Below are 15402 nucleotides of genomic sequence, written 5' to 3' on the forward strand. Positions count from 1 at the left end.
ACAACGCAATAAAGCTGGAAGGCCAGTTTCTTCAATATTTAATGTTTGGCCATATTTTGCATATTGTATGCAAACAAGAGTGCAAGAAATTCGTCTTTGTAAAATATTCTTTCAAATAATACAACATGAGATGAATGAACCTTATCAATAAGAGAGCCTCTAATTTATGTTAAAAGAGAAGTAACTAACATATTAAATTTATTGTTTTTGTAGATTTAGTATTTTACGAAGGTAGAGTGTTTTAGCTCGTTAGCCGATATGGCCGACAGTGCAAGCCTTTTGAATGGCCTCTACGTCTGCATAACGCTTTCTTTTCATGGGAAAATGTATTTTATGAAGAGGAAAAAGTCGCACGCAGGTGAATACGGCAAATGGTTAATGGTTAAAATGTAATTTTTGGTCAAATAATCATCCTTCGAATGTCGGATTCTGAGCAATTTTTGGTCGTCAGTCAATTTGTGCGAAACGCAAGGTTTGCTCACACACCTTTCGTAAGAACAAATATTCGGTCAAAATGCGATAAATCGATGTTTTGGAGATGTTCAATTCAATTTCCATGAATTTGAATGATGATTTCGGCTGATTTTTGATGACTTCACTCATAGTTTTGATGGAGTTTCAGGTGATCACGGATTTTGATTGGCCCACATGTTGATCGTCATTTATGTCCTCGGGACCACTTTGAAAACGTTGCAACCACTCGTGCATTATGCTACGGGATAGGCAATCATCGCCATAAACTTGTTTCATCAATTGAAACGTTTCGGTAAAAGTTTTACCAATTTTAAAACAAAATTTAAAGTTTCCTCGTTGTTCTGTTTAATTTGGAAAGCACCTTGTACTTGGCTTAGATCGATTCATATATTTCACTTGTTTCAATATATCACTGGTATATATTTTTTCCATCAAAAACTTTGCTCTTCATTGATTTTTTAATACATTGCTTATAACTTTATTACTTTTTTATCGTAATATTTATTAAAAGTAGAGTAGTATCAAAACTAAATAACTAATTAAATTAAAAAAATTACTTAATATTTAGATGATGGTAACCTTTCATGAAAATTTCATGACTTTTTTGGAAATTGTTCAGGGTCATAATTTCATTACCGATATATTCAATATATACCTTATTTTTGAAGTACTGCGTCTAATTTCTAAATCGATTTAAGAACATCTGAACCATCAATATGGTTTACCAAATCATATACTACAGAGGCTAGGGTCTATTTTGATTATCACTAACAAACCGCCATCGAAATGTTGTAACATATAAAGATCATTCAAAACAATGTTCTCACATTTTTAGCCTGATTATTTTTCAGCCCATATAGTGTAATGGTACACCTTTATTGATACCCAGTAACAGAATATAGTTGGAGTGCTTTTAAATATAGTAAGAATTCGAAAATTCAGCATTGTGCTTACAAAATGTATATCGTACTCTATGCTGTAGCCGCAAATACTGTTATAAAGTGCATATATCATAATATTGTGCAGTAACTTTCCATAAAAGGTTTCCACAATGCCACAATGGACTAAGCTCTTGCAAAATCAAGTGAAGATCAGTCGCTGACTCAGATCTTGAACAGACGTGTGTTGTATGTCATCAAGTGGTCGACGCAAAATGCGGAAATTAACTTCATTAAAATCCATAGAGCCGCTGGAGATTTTCTGCGAATCATGAAAACATTAGCAGTAGAACCCTATACAAGCTAAGGAAAAAGTATCACTGGAAATTGCTTACCTGAAAACGATTGGACAGCATCCATAACTCTTCTTTGCCAGCATCGTTTTTGTACACCTTCATGCCGCTTACAAACTCAATCAGTTTTGGATCGGCCGGTATTTCGATCTCATACTTAGCATTGTACGGTTTGTTTGGACTCCAACGAGTCAACATTATTGGATTGAATGTAACACAGTAGATATTCCTCTGACTGTCCATTGCCTGGGCGGCACATGAACTGCTACGTTTACCCACATGACGAAATGACTGCGGCATGGCATCCACACTATTCATAAAATTGGTACGGTTGTTTATGACGCTCAACGGCACTGCATACTCGCTGACACTGGCCAATGGATGGAAGTAAAGCTGTTCACGATCGCTGGCCAAACCAAACATGCCATCCATTAGAATGAATTTTTCATTGGCAATTGTGTGTGAACCATGATCAGGATCGGGATACATGAATCTATTTTCGATACGCCAAGCTGTATTCAATTCCGAGTCATAAACAATCAGACCATGAAACGTGACATCAGCCTTGAATGATTTATTAATACAAGAAGAAAAAGAGAAAAATAATAAGGACACCTAATTATAACGAGTTAGCAGCAACTAACTACTTGAGTGGAAAGCAGACATCTTACGTACAATGTAGACTTGTAGTTTGCGACAGCGGCCTTTTGGCGGTGGATCGTGTACAATAGCTAATGGCGTAATGAAGAGTGAAGCGCCTGCTACGTATGTGCTTGATTCGAAGCGATAACGATGGAATAAGGTGTCCGTGTTCAAGTCGAAGACGAGTAGCTGTGGTGGACAATGTTGAACAGTGCCTATAGCGCCCGAATCGAGTACAAACATCTGATTGCACTCCGTGATCTACAAGGTGGTAGAATAGGAGCAAAAATATTCAGTTTACGCACATAAACAACGTGCTAAATTTCAACTTACCGCCACACGGAATACAGAAGTAATTTTATCACAATCACTGCCATGTGAATTGTGCCAACTGTAATCGGGATATGCCTTGAGTACTGGTCCATTCGCCTCATTGACGTCAGACACCAGCGCCAAAGTATACGGAATGCCCGTGGTGAATCTGGGTATTGTCGTAAAGACACGTGAACCCTTTGTCGCTGTGAAATTTTTTGGGAAACTGGTGTGATTTTGTTATTGCTGTTTAGGTTTATATATTACTTACGGTGCTGATGGGTCGCGACGTCGATGGGTGTTGCGTTTTCTGGTACTAAGTTGCCATTGGCTATTGCATTTTGACGATCTGCCTCCGTGGGGAAGCCAAAGACCATTTGTTTCCACTGATAGACAGTTTCTAGCTCGCGTTGTTTAGCACTGAGTATAGCATGGGGCGTTAGAACCAATAACAGTGCTACGAAGTATCTTACCCACATTATGTAAATTTTATATGTAGAACTTTTTCTGTGAAATGTAAAGTGTGAGATAATTAGTATTTGAGCTTAATAATTGATCTGCTCTCTACTATTTATTTTGTCTGGAAGAAGGCATTTAATGGAACTTTGACAAGCGAAAATTATAACAAATCACAATTTTTTATTTTACTTATTTTTAATCTCACACGTTTTCTATGTTCTAAAATAAAAGTTCCTTATCACAAGTTTCTACAGTATAGTATTACTGACAATGTTTTTACAAGTATAGTATTACTGACAATGAAAGTGAATTTTAATATTTGTTTAAGTTTATTTTAAGTGTCTTCAATATATTTACATATACAAACAAACATTAATATTTACTTTGCTGTAATCTCAAGTCGGTGGAGCTCTTTTAAATGGAACATGTGTTTTATTTTAAATTATCATTGGTTGTTGTTACTAAAATAATACAATAATTTGAGAATATTAATATATTAGATTCTCTTAACTTTCCCTACTCCAACATTGGCCAACTAATTGGGATATGCTATGGAATTCATATTTCTTGTGTGGTTAAAAATTTGAGTCCGTTGCAAGTAAAAAAAATGAAATTCGAAAATTTCGTTATCGCAAATTTGATGTTCAAATTCTCGAGTGAGCATTTTATAGTGACATGTTTATTAAATTCGATAAAAATTTAATTACATATCCGCATATTTATTACATTTAGAATTTATTGAAAATATTCAATTTATTTGAATTGTATATGCTCAGATGCAAGCTATTAGCGATGGGCTTAAGATTTAAAGTTTTTCGCTGTAAAAATGACAGGTAGTCAGTGATTCTTTTTAGAAAATATATTTGCCTTAAAATAATTTCAGAACATAGTATATGTTTTGGTGTTCAACAGTGTAAAGACGCACTCCAAAAGATCGTCATATTTTTTTGAATTCATCTCATTATACAGGGAGTAGATTAAAAAAAAAAAATTATTAAACCAATCGTTACAATTCTTTAAACACTATCAAAATGGGCTCCTTCTACGTCGATGATGTGCTGCCAGCGTGTTTTCCAAGCATAGAAGGCGTCACCGAAAGCTTTCTCCCGAATAGTTTTGAGAACCGAGGAGTATGCTACTTGGATCCCCTCGTTGCATCTTAAAATGCTTGCCTTTCTTGATTAATGCAAGGTTTTAAGCTACGTACTCAAGTATCTCTTTCGTGAACTCCACTTCGAGAGATATTGAGATTATTTGCTATGTGTCTGATGCCCAGTCCACCACGATTTTTAAGCACTGTTCTTTAACTTTTCGGATATTATCGTCATGAGTGATTGCATGAGGCAAGCTGTTCAATGACTTCACAACCATCACTTTGCTCCACTCCTAATAAAGTGGGAGTACACTTCTGCGATATTTTTAAAGTTTGCGTAGCCGTTTTTCTATGGAAAACACAAATTTGAAGCAAGTTGTTCAATTATATTTCAATTGGTAAAATCAAAAAAGAAATTTGTTGCGTAGTTAGCTCACAGCTGCCAAACTGCACGCGGATATAAAATATTGTACCAATCAGGAATATTTTTTTTTATTGATTCAGTGTGCTCACGCAGTTTAAGTGGGCCAGACTGGGTGAAATTTGTTCAGATGGTATTTCATAAATTTTTGGTTTTTATTTATTAATTCGTTGAGAGTAAGTTGGAAATTAGTATTAAATTATTTTATTCAAACCTGCTTAATTTAATTTGAGTTTCCTCATGTATATACATTTGCATAGATATAAATTGTTGATACATGAAAGAAATCATAGCACTCTTATTGGAAAACCCTGTATAAACGCACAAGTTTCGATGTCTTACTTAAAGAAGAAGATATTCACTTTATATGATACCTCGAGCTAGAAGTATTTAGCATCACCATTTTTGTATGAAATTAGACAACCGATGCTTTTCTTTACACCAAATCACTGGAAATCACAGAAAGTAACATACATTTTTCAATGATAACTATTTGAATTATGGAAATAATTTTTTGAAGCACATTTTATTTCTAGCCATTTACTTTTTATTCTGTAATACTTTCAAGAATTTAGTAAAATTTTTCGGCATATCACTTTTACATTCAAAAAATCACAATTTTTTTAAATTAAATCCACATGTTTATAAAGTATGTTCATATGTATGTAATGCATACATATGTTCGAAATTTTCGAGCTCACACATTTACGTAGTAAATTCAAGAACCGGTAAGCGCGGTTATGAATATTTATTTGCCAACTTACCTCAACAAATCTTCACGGAACGATTTTTACTGAGTGATAAGGTTTGCTGCTGTGTTATTTGCTGTTGACGGAATAGCTTTCACCGTTTCGAAAATATTAGGCGCGTGTTTGTGAAGTGTCTTTTGACAATTTTAAAATAAACTTTAAAAGAAATTGTATATATTTGAGAGAATTGTCGTTCACAGCTTATGCGCTCTTAAATGCGAACTGATGCCTATTGTAAATTAAGACATCATTTTATATGGTTCTTGCTTCACAGTGGAACCTATTCATTATCAGTCTTCTTAATCAATATTTTTTCAAATTTAAGTGGAGGCACGATTCTCCCTTAAGCATATAATAGATTTGAAGAAAATCAATTACTATTAAATTTCTCTGATAAGGGTTTAGCGGGTAGCAAGGAATTCAATTGAAAATCAAATTTAACTGTAATGCCTATTACATGCTTTTGAAGATAATTTTGCCGCATATAACATATTTATAAATGTTCGTATGTAGAAATCTGTCAAAAAGTGAATAAGAAATACATATATGTAAATATATATATACGCTAATTGGGAATTTTTGCGTACGTGCGTTCTGCATTTTTGCTTTGAATAAATCTGTCACTGGGGCGCCATATAAATAATATAAGCTTCATTCTTCTTCCTACTGACTCTAATGTTGGGTTTTCCGCCAACGCTTGTTGGTCGAGGTCTACGATTATTAGTCATTCTGGTAATTTCCAAATATTGCTTATTATTTAGGTAGTACATTTCAGCAATGAAAATATATAATATTTTTTTTAGCAGATTTTTACTTTGGCACTCAACCAGTATACTTGTTATACTTCTCATATCGGCTTGATTTTAATAAGGTATATGCATTTTAGGATTATATAATTGAAGGTGTTTTTGAATTTTTCACTAGGAAAAAATTATGTGAAAGCCCTGCTTCACACATTAATATCCCCTTGATATTGATTAATAGGCCATAAAGTGGGTGTCTGATTGCTGAACTCGCATCTTTCTTAACAACCTATCAAGTACTTGTCGTAATTTATTTGCCACTACATAACTATGAATCGTGTGTCTTTCAAGCAGTATTGGCAACCAAGAAAGTAGCTTCAGATGTATTTCTCTCAAGTGCGGCTTCTTTTAGGGAGGTATGTATCTTCTCCGATAGCAGAGCGACTATGCAAACCTTATGCTCGATGCCAATGAGTTCAAAACTAGTCAAGGAGTATATGACCTCACTAGCAGTAGTATCAAGCTACTTCCATATTAAACTTATCTGGGTGCCTGGCAACAGCGGAATCGTCGGAAACCGAGCAGGGGTTCCGCTGTCATCATGCATACGGGTGCTTTGTCTGTGGGCTTCTCACGAGTTCAGCATGCGTGGCCAGCAATCAGCACCTGTGTTGTTGCGAAAGCCTTCTAGTCCAGAGTGGAACATAAGAGGTCCATTGAATTGCTATCTCTTAGCAAGCCTCATTTAGCCGGACTAGTAGGCGTCATTGGCGCTCATCGGTAAGGCTAAATGCTTTGGAGATCGCAACTAGTCACAGTTGAAATAAATAAGATGAAGTGAATACATCCAGACATTTTCTTCTCTACAGTCTTTTGCCCAGGAATCTATTTTTTTGGAAAATAACTCGGTATCATTAAATAAAGAATAATCGGGCGTTTACTATATCTTTGTTTCCATATCACTAATAAAGATATATTAGAAGAGAGTTACAAACCTACAGCTCAGTCTTGAGCAACACAATATTTTAAAACTTTTTCAGAGACACTGAATTTTTCAACATAATAAAATAATTAGATTAGTGAAATCTAGTATGGTTGCCGCCGATTTCTTATATATCTTGATCATAATGTATATATTAAAAGACATATATATCACGCCTTCTATAGTAGTAAGATAATCTTCGAGTATAAAGTCATAAACTGTATTATAAAATATGTAAACAAATTTAACACATTAAAGTAACTTTTTTTTATCAAAATCATTTGGAAATTTGTATTTTCGAACAATTTAATCTTCAGTGAATTAGTGGTATATTAATTTTCTCTCATTCTCACACTTGAAAAAATTTTTATTACACGATATTAGGTATTCTACTACTTTTATCCGTCCATCAATAACTGTTACTGCTTTTCTCACCTAAAATATTTTATCACGAGCACTGAGTATTACACCAAAATGTTTAAATATTTTGCAAACTGTAAATATATTAAGCCGTTTCTAATTCAGTATAAGCGCGTCTGAGCGTGCGACAAAAATTTTGCTCCAAACGCAGGAGATGTTTTCGTCTGCGATTACAGCGAGTAACTATTTCATATACTGACCGGAAGATCGATACAGGCGCACAAATCGTCTTCGTTTTGCAACATCAATGACGTACAGCAAGTAGTATCAACAGAAACGGCAAAGTCAACAAGAACAACATAACAGTCATTACGGCCCCGTTCACCCTACCTTATCTATGTCACACACTCGGCATATGCATGTGTACTCATAAATGGCTACGCAGTGCGTATGTGTGTGCTAATCTACGGAGCCTGGCATCTTCAATGAGACGCAGATGTGATTACAGGTTCGCTAAATGTTTTTTCACTCGTGAGCTTGTTCTAAAGCTGGACTGAGCAGTTTTTGGGCGGGTTGGTGACGGTTTTATGCGTTGTCATAACGCTTTTTTACGGTTGAATAGTTAGATGGACTATAAATATTGGCAGTAGCTGTTTACAGGTGTTGTTTGCGATTTTTATTTCAAAGCTTAACCACATATCCCAACCGACATAGCTTACAATAACAACCTCTCTTTCAGCTATTTCAGTGAGCTTAATTTTTGTTTTCAGTAAATGATTTGACATTTGTCTTCATAAACTTGTATTAGCGTTGTTATTAAATTAGCCAAATAGCTCCCTCAAGCTTAAAGCTGATTAAGTGGGAGTCGTTTCAATATTTATTTGCAAAATTTCACATTCGTCATGCTATTGTTACCCAGTGGGGGGTTTTCACATTTATTGTTTGTTGACTATTATTTTTTCTGTCCTTATCATTAGAAACAATTTCATTTTTATTAAAGCTTTTTTACATTTATTTTAATGCCTGAGTAACGTGAAATTATGTACTATCTTCACACTATATGTTTCTATGCCTCTGAGAATTTCACACTTCTTAGAGAGAACAGTAATAAATTTGTTTAAATATGTTTAGAAAAACTATAAGGTTGGAAATTTGAGATAAATTGGCCATTTAGAAAAATATAATGGTTATATGTCTTTAGAATATTGTTTCTTCTTTTTCTTCTTTATTGGCATAGACACCGCTTGCTCCGAGTTAACAACATCATGCTTTCCCTATTCTTCCTTTTCGCTGTTTGGCGTCAATTGGAGATTTCAAGTGTACCCAAGTCCTTCTTCACCTTTCCAACGAATTGGAGGCCTTCCTCTGCTTCCTCTTTATAGGACTTTACTTCTCAATTGCCTACTCAGTCCGAAGAAGTACCTGTTGGTAAGAATTATTCTGCGCTGGATTTCGAGACTGACATTGCTGGGGGTGTTCATGGTGGCGTTGCTACTGGTTCCAAGATAGACGACTTCGAAGTTATGACTGTCAACAGTAATTCATTCATAATAAAGTCTAACTATTAATCGATGTATTAATTTCTTCGTGCTTAATTTCAAATAAAACCTCTATGCGCCTTTACTGTGATTGCTATTAATTACATACCTGTAGATATTCCATTACTTAAAATAATGAATAAAACAAATTACGATGCCAATCAAATCATATGCACATACTTATAATTTTGACGAATTAGCAAATTTAATAAAAGTTTAATTGCTTTAATGCTAATTTTAAAATGTAAAAATAATACGGCGTATAGAATTTTTATATATATTTATATACAAATCTATATGTAGTACAAGAATGAAATGTACATTACAAATATATTTTGAGATTCATTGAGGCTGTCACTGCAATCAAATTGAGCTTATGTAAACATGAAACGCTTTACTGAAGATTATGAGAAATTACGATTCTTAAAAGCGTAGATTTTTAACCATTAATGTAACATTAGAAAGAACTAAAGTATCAAGGGACTATTGGTTAGTAATGTATTTAACCAATCTTGTCTTCCTCCATTAATAACCAATATAAACGAATAAACCCGAAACTGTAGTATAACGTTGTACCAGTCATTTATTTCTTTACTATTATAACTTTCACCAGGGGCGACCTAATAAAGTCTTTAAAAATACATATACTTTTCCGCACAAATGCGCACCGTGCGACTTCTACCTTTTCAGGAAATGACATTTCCCCATGAAAAGAAAGCGTTATGCAGACGTAGAGGCCATTCGAAAGGCTTGCACCGGCATACTGTCGTCCATATCGGCCAACGAGCTAAAACACTCGTTCGACATGCTTTTGGACCATGCAAAAAGCTGTATTGAAGCAGGAGGCTATAAGAATAAAATAAATTTATTTTATCGAAAAAGCCATTTATTCTGTTTTTTAAGTCCTGTTTACTTTGGAACGCATTTTTTAGTATATATATACGATTATATATGTATGTGGTATATGACTGAAACATACTATATGTATATGAAAAATATATTTTAAGATTCATTGAAGTTGTCATTTCTATCAATCGCGTTTATGTACTTATTCTTTGAAGCGTGGACGTTGTCGGCATTAGTGTAATATTTGGTAGAACTAAAGTGTCAAGGGATTATTGGTAAATGGTGTGTTTTTTTGGTGGATACGGTGGTTGATCGTGTTATTTATTCCTTAAAATTCCTGAATAGTTCCTCCACAATTCCGACCGTTTTCGACAGATGTTTTTACGCAAGCGCCACAATATGGCCAAATAGAGCATCTTATTGACCGTCTGTCCCTCCTCCGGAACAATTTCATGGTTATTTTGGTTTTGGCTCGCTTTTTTCCTCCATTCCGATTATTGTTGACTTGTGTGCATGTGAGATTCCTAAAGCCATGACCCACCGTCCATTATAATACTCTAAGAATTTGCACTAGCAACCATTTCCAAAGAAACCTGTTTATGATACTTTGTTAAAAAAAAAAAAATTATTTTAAACGGACGAGTCGGGAAGAACGCGTTTCTTACCCAAAATATGCACTCAAGTCATTTGAACGAACTCGCGAGAGATGTCGAGCTCTCTTGCCATCTCTCTAACAATTGCCTCATGATTTCCCAGCACCATATCCTTCACTTCTTTAATATTTTCATCAGTTGCAGAGGTCGCCCAGAACGAGGCATGTCTTCAACAATCTCACAACTTTTGAAAGCTTTGTACCACTCGTAGGGTTGGGTTTTTGATAAAACTAAGTCAGCATAAGTAATTTCTACCTGCAAGTTTGTAAACGAAATAAGCTAAATCTGGAAAATTTGATGGACGAGGTAGAAGTTCATCTTCTATTTGGACTTAGACTTTGGTTAAAGTTTGAGCCAGGGCGTTGTCATGCTGAAAGTGTACTTCTACCTTCGTCAAATCTGGGCGTTTCTACATTTCTCAGCGATTCGACTTCAAATTAGTCGAACAATTTAGTGTAATAGAGTCTTTCAAGCGTTACGTACACCTTTTGAATTTCGAAAAATGTTGGCCATCATCTTTCTGTTCTATAGTCAGTCTCATCGCGTCGGTTGGGTCCCCAAGAGACAAGAGCACCAGGGTCAGAAAATTACAGTATAAAAAAAAAAAAAAAAAAAAATGGTGACCTCACCTACACCGAAGCTGTAACGCCCTTCACAGGTTCAATTTTTCTCTTAAGAACTCGATTTTGATCGGTCATATGTAGTATCAATGACTGAGAAAAGGACGTGTACAAAATTTCATATCATTATCTCAGAAACTGATTAACTGGTCAGCGTATATACAGAAATACGAACTGTCCGTCCGTGAAACATGGCTAAATCGACTCAGCTCGTCATGGTGGTCATTTATATACCGTACACATATTGTAGGGTATTTGACGTTTTCTGCTGGGTGTTACAAACCTACCTTATTGAGGGTAAATAAAAACAGAATATTATTATTCTCATTAAGCAATATTTTCATGGCTACCTTATGAAGTCTACCTCTAATTCGCTGCAGGGACTATAAAATACTGCCTGCATTTACAGTTAGACTTAAAGCAATCGGTAAACTCATTGCAAGTAAAACTGCCACACATATTTGGCGATTTGGCGCATAATAATTATTTTATTAGTATATTTACAATAGAAGTTAAGTGAGTTCTATGGTCTGTGACTCATGGAATTCATTAATTTGTGCACACATTTACGTATATGAGTATATTGATTTAGTTTATGTACCTATAATATGTACATATATAAAAATAGGTTTGTATATGCGAGTATATATATACGAGTATATACACAACTACAAACTACAGCTACTAAATGTACTAACAACTTTAACACACATAAATTAGGTTACTCAACTCCCAAACCGTTGCACACCATAGACACACACCAATCATAACGAACAAATAAGTGTCTGTATTGTGTATTGCATAGTGTAATGTACAGAGGCACATAATATTTGACTTTAGATCGCACACTGCTACAGAAGCAGTTCAACTACTGACCTAAATCCATTCTACTGCTGGATGACAGTTGAGTTCGCTGGCTCGGTTACCTTTTGACCATCGGTATTTCGTAAATGCCGGCGGTGAGTGTATTCGGAACCGAATGGTAACACCGCAGTACGTAAAGCATGATGAGTTGTTGGTGTTGGTACTGCTGTTGTTGGTACGAGGTAGCGCAGATCACGGCTGGTAATAGCACCTTCACTGCTATTCAGAGTATCCAGAAATGAGGACCGTTGATCGTTCGAACGTTGTTCTTTGCGCGGTGGGAACGATTCACCCGCATTGAGTGCTGTGAACGGGTTGCGGAGTGAGAAATTTACCAGCCCAACTGTCTCGTAATTATACGGATGTTGTGGTTTCGCCGGTGTATGCAAACTATTGTAGACATAATTGCCAAAGCTCACTACATTCGCTTTATCCAGAGAATTCGCCTTATATGGACTGCCAAAGTAGTTGGAAGCTTTGTTGATTGTATGCAAATCGATCGAGGGACTATGTGGTGCGCTGTAACCGCTTGGCAGCGGCAAACGTAGTATACGATTATTGACTTCATTGGGGTTGAGATTTTTTAAAAAGAAACGATGAAACTTAGAGGAGACAGCATAAAATACACCGGGTTCATGTGGTGTTGTTGTCATGTCGGCAACAAATTGCAAACGATCACGATCTTGTGCAAGCACCACTTGATTGTTGTTGTTGGGGTTCCAGGCAGCAATGGCTAATTCAGTCATGGGACTGAAAATAACGCTGCTATCGATGGGTGAAACCGTGAGTCCAATACCCTGTGATGATTTCCTGCCGACCAATTTCACTTTGAGAATTTCATTTTGTGCGAGTGGACCGGCACGCAGCACCTCTCTAGTCACTGAAAATAAGCTGAACGAGAAAATGGTTAGTCGTATTGTGTAAATGTGCTTCTTTCTTCGCTTACCGATCGGTAGCCAAAGGCTGGAAGTATAGTACACCCAATTTCTGATCAAACGCCAAACCAACAACGCCATCCATCAGTATGAAGCGGTCGTTGAGTATCTCGGACTGTGCAAAATCTGGATCGGGGTACATTGCAGGGTGTGATACGCGCCAAGTAACATCGCGACCACTATCGTAGACAATGATGCCTAAAAGTAGAGAATAATATTATTTGTGTTATAACGGGTGACTTAAGTGGAGGTACTTTTTCCAATAGAATTTTTAATTGCGAAAAAATGTTCTTTTGAATGATAATAAATATTCCCCATTAAATTTGAAATTCATGTGTTTTTTCTTTAAAAAAATGGGAAATGCCGAAATGGATTATCTTGAAAGGAATATCTTTAGAATTTTCTTCAAGGCTGATGCTTTCTCTTATCCTCAACTGTTCCAATAGTATAACAATTTGGTTGAAAACTTCTTCCTTAATGCCCAAGATTATATGTTTTATAATTCTCACAAACTTACCTGGCTCAACCGTATCTGAGATGTACGCGAACACATCATCACAGCTGCCGTGCTTCGCTGTTGCCTCATCAATCACCAAATTTGTAAACAACGACTCGCCACGTAAGATTTCTTTCGGAAAGTCCACACGCCGCACCACCTGATCAGTATTCAAGTCAATAATTAAAATTTTTGGCGGGCAAGTGATTTCGTAGTCTTCGAGTGAGCGCGAAACGCCGGCATCTAGAAGCCATAAGCGGTTGCACGAGTCGATGCGCATGCGGTACACAGAGATCAGAACCAAATCGCTGCAGTTGAAATCTGTGCGACCGGTTGTGGAAAACGACCAGTCTGGGTAGGCCTGAAACAGAGTAAAATAGCAATTTGTATGTGTGTTGGTAAGCAATTATGTAAAAACTTGCGCTGTTGTTGCGCTGCTCACCTGCAACACCGGTGAATCACCGAATTCCGCCTTCGAGACGACATTGACGGTGGACGAGACGCCGGAGAACAATTTCGGCGTCGCTATGAAAATCCGGTCGTAGGTAACTGCAATACCAGTTGCGAGCACATTGGATGGATTGTAAAAGTTCAAATCGTGTATTGGCGCGTGTGGTAGGAAGTTATAGGTGAACAACTTCCACTGTTTGGCCGTTTGCAAGGTTGAGGACTCGGCTAGTGCGCCAATGGACCAGCAGCCGGCAATAAAGGCTGTGAAGATCAAGAGCTCTGCTGAGGCTGTAAAACGCTTCATTGCTTTTTATAAGCCTATTAACTGGTTTTGTAATTGTAAAGCGGCGAAATAACTGTAAAATGAAAATGAATGCGAAAATTCGAGGTTTATATCGTTTTTATAGTTTTATGAATGTGCTGAGTTATGTTAATAGATTTGTATGTATGGTAAATATACATTTGTAATGCTTTGTGGAAAATCATGTTGATTTTACCGACGTCTACGTTGGAATTTTCGACAAGTGAGCGCTTGAGTAATTACCATCAAAGACAACCCGCCAATTATTGGCGTTTTTTTGTAGCGCGTTTTTTATTCATTTCTACATTTTCTGTTATGTTTTAGGTGTTTGATTGAGCTAATCAGGTAATGAGTCCAGCGTAAATGGCAGCCTGTAGTAGACGTCACCGAAAAGTGTTAATAACTTAATTGACTGCGCGCTGGAGGATCCACGCTTAATAAACACACATTGTTTATTCGCAATTCAATATTTTATACTTGTAAGCAATGTTGATAACATGTATATATGCTCATGTTCACAGGGTGGTTCGTATAATGGTTATGTTCAATCATATACTGTTTGTTATGGTGGATAAAAGAACAATCCTTTTAAGTTTGACATATTTGATAGAAAAAATTAATGACAATAAGAAACAACTAGGAAACCGCTAAGCGGAGGGCCTTCCCGTTACAATTTAGAGCTCATACACCTTCTTTAGAGCTGTCTATTAACCAATTTTTCAGACTATCGAGCAAAAAATTGCAATATACAGATATACTAGTATACCTGGCGCTTAGTTTTTCAATAAATTTTTCTTTGAAATATGTCGAACTTTGTGTCTGTTTTTTTCCCGTCGAGTTCGTTTTCGTTACTTCAGGATGAAACAAGAAAAAAGTTCCCATCACAGGTGCATTTCTTTCAGTAACTATGTTGTTAGTTTGTTTGGAAGCTATATGCTATAGTAATCCGATCTGAACAACTTTTCCGGAGATTATATTATTACCTTAAGCTATAATCTATCGGAGAATCGTTCAGTTTGTATGGCAGCTATATGGTATCGTGGTTCGATATCGGCAGTTCCGACAAATGAGCAGCTTCTTGAAGAGAAGGAGGACGGAGTCATGCATAGAAGTGGATGATGGAGTCATGTGTAGAAGTTCACGCAAGTGAGGAAAGTTTTCTGATCGCCATTCACTTGGGAGTGGACAGAAACGATTCTTTTACATATGACTCAAGCAGCTCACGACTTCCGG

General features: G+C 36.2%; 2 protein-coding genes across 6 annotated transcripts in view; both read right to left on the minus strand.

Moving 5' to 3' along the window:
- Nucleotides 1-1297: 1297 nt before the first annotated feature.
- LOC108967632 (protein yellow) lies at nt 1298-7689 on the minus strand. Of its 4 annotated transcripts, none has more exons than XM_018931186.1 (7): nt 7542-7689; nt 5397-5515; nt 2931-3166; nt 2681-2865; nt 2381-2608; nt 1748-2269; nt 1298-1674 (listed from the first exon to the last, which is right to left on the minus strand). In XM_018931186.1, the coding sequence occupies exons 3-7, from the start codon at nt 3136-3138 to the stop codon at nt 1555-1557; spliced, it is 1263 nt and encodes a 420-aa protein (XP_018786731.1). In that variant the 5' UTR covers nt 3139-3166; nt 5397-5515; nt 7542-7689; the 3' UTR covers nt 1298-1554. The 4 variants fall into 4 exon arrangements, with proteins under 4 accessions (XP_018786731.1, XP_018786729.1, XP_018786730.1 ...); XM_018931184.1 differs by having other exon boundaries at nt 5397-5537; XM_018931185.1 differs by lacking the exon at nt 5397-5515.
- A 3892-nt stretch (nt 7690-11581) lies between these two features.
- The window catches only part of LOC108967630 (major royal jelly protein 1), a 19811-nt gene continuing 15990 nt past the window's right edge, over nt 11582-15402 (minus strand). For both annotated transcript variants that reach the window (XM_018931180.1, XM_018931181.1), the window contains exons 2-5: nt 13861-14224; nt 13440-13779; nt 12934-13120; nt 11582-12878 (exon numbers count right to left, since the gene is read on the minus strand). In XM_018931180.1, the coding sequence (XP_018786725.1) occupies nt 12011-12878; nt 12934-13120; nt 13440-13779; nt 13861-14172 (1707 nt within the window). In that variant the 5' untranslated portion in view covers nt 14173-14224 and the 3' untranslated portion in view covers nt 11582-12010. The remainder of the gene's footprint in view (nt 12879-12933; nt 13121-13439; nt 13780-13860; nt 14225-15402) is intronic.

This window comes from Bactrocera latifrons, unplaced genomic scaffold (assembly GCF_001853355.1).
Source record: "Bactrocera latifrons isolate USDA-ARS-PBARC rearing strain unplaced genomic scaffold, ASM185335v1 scaffold_193, whole genome shotgun sequence".
NCBI lineage: Eukaryota > Metazoa > Arthropoda > Insecta > Diptera > Tephritidae > Bactrocera > Bactrocera latifrons.

What these genes read in the sequence shown, in the direction of transcription:
- LOC108967632 (XM_018931185.1), bottom strand. Translation starts at nt 3,138, where the DNA reads ATGTGGGTAAGATACTTCGTAGCACTGTTATTGGTTCTAACGCCCCAT. An exon ending in CGTCGCGACCCATCAGCACC is followed by an intron (nt 2,866 to 2,930) that starts GTAAGTAATATA and finishes AAAATTTCACAG; the next exon opens with CGACAAAGGGTTCACGTGTC. An exon ending in TGCTGTCCAATCGTTTTCAG is followed by an intron (nt 1,675 to 1,747) that starts GTAAGCAATTTC and finishes CATGATTCGCAG; the next exon opens with AAAATCTCCAGCGGCTCTAT.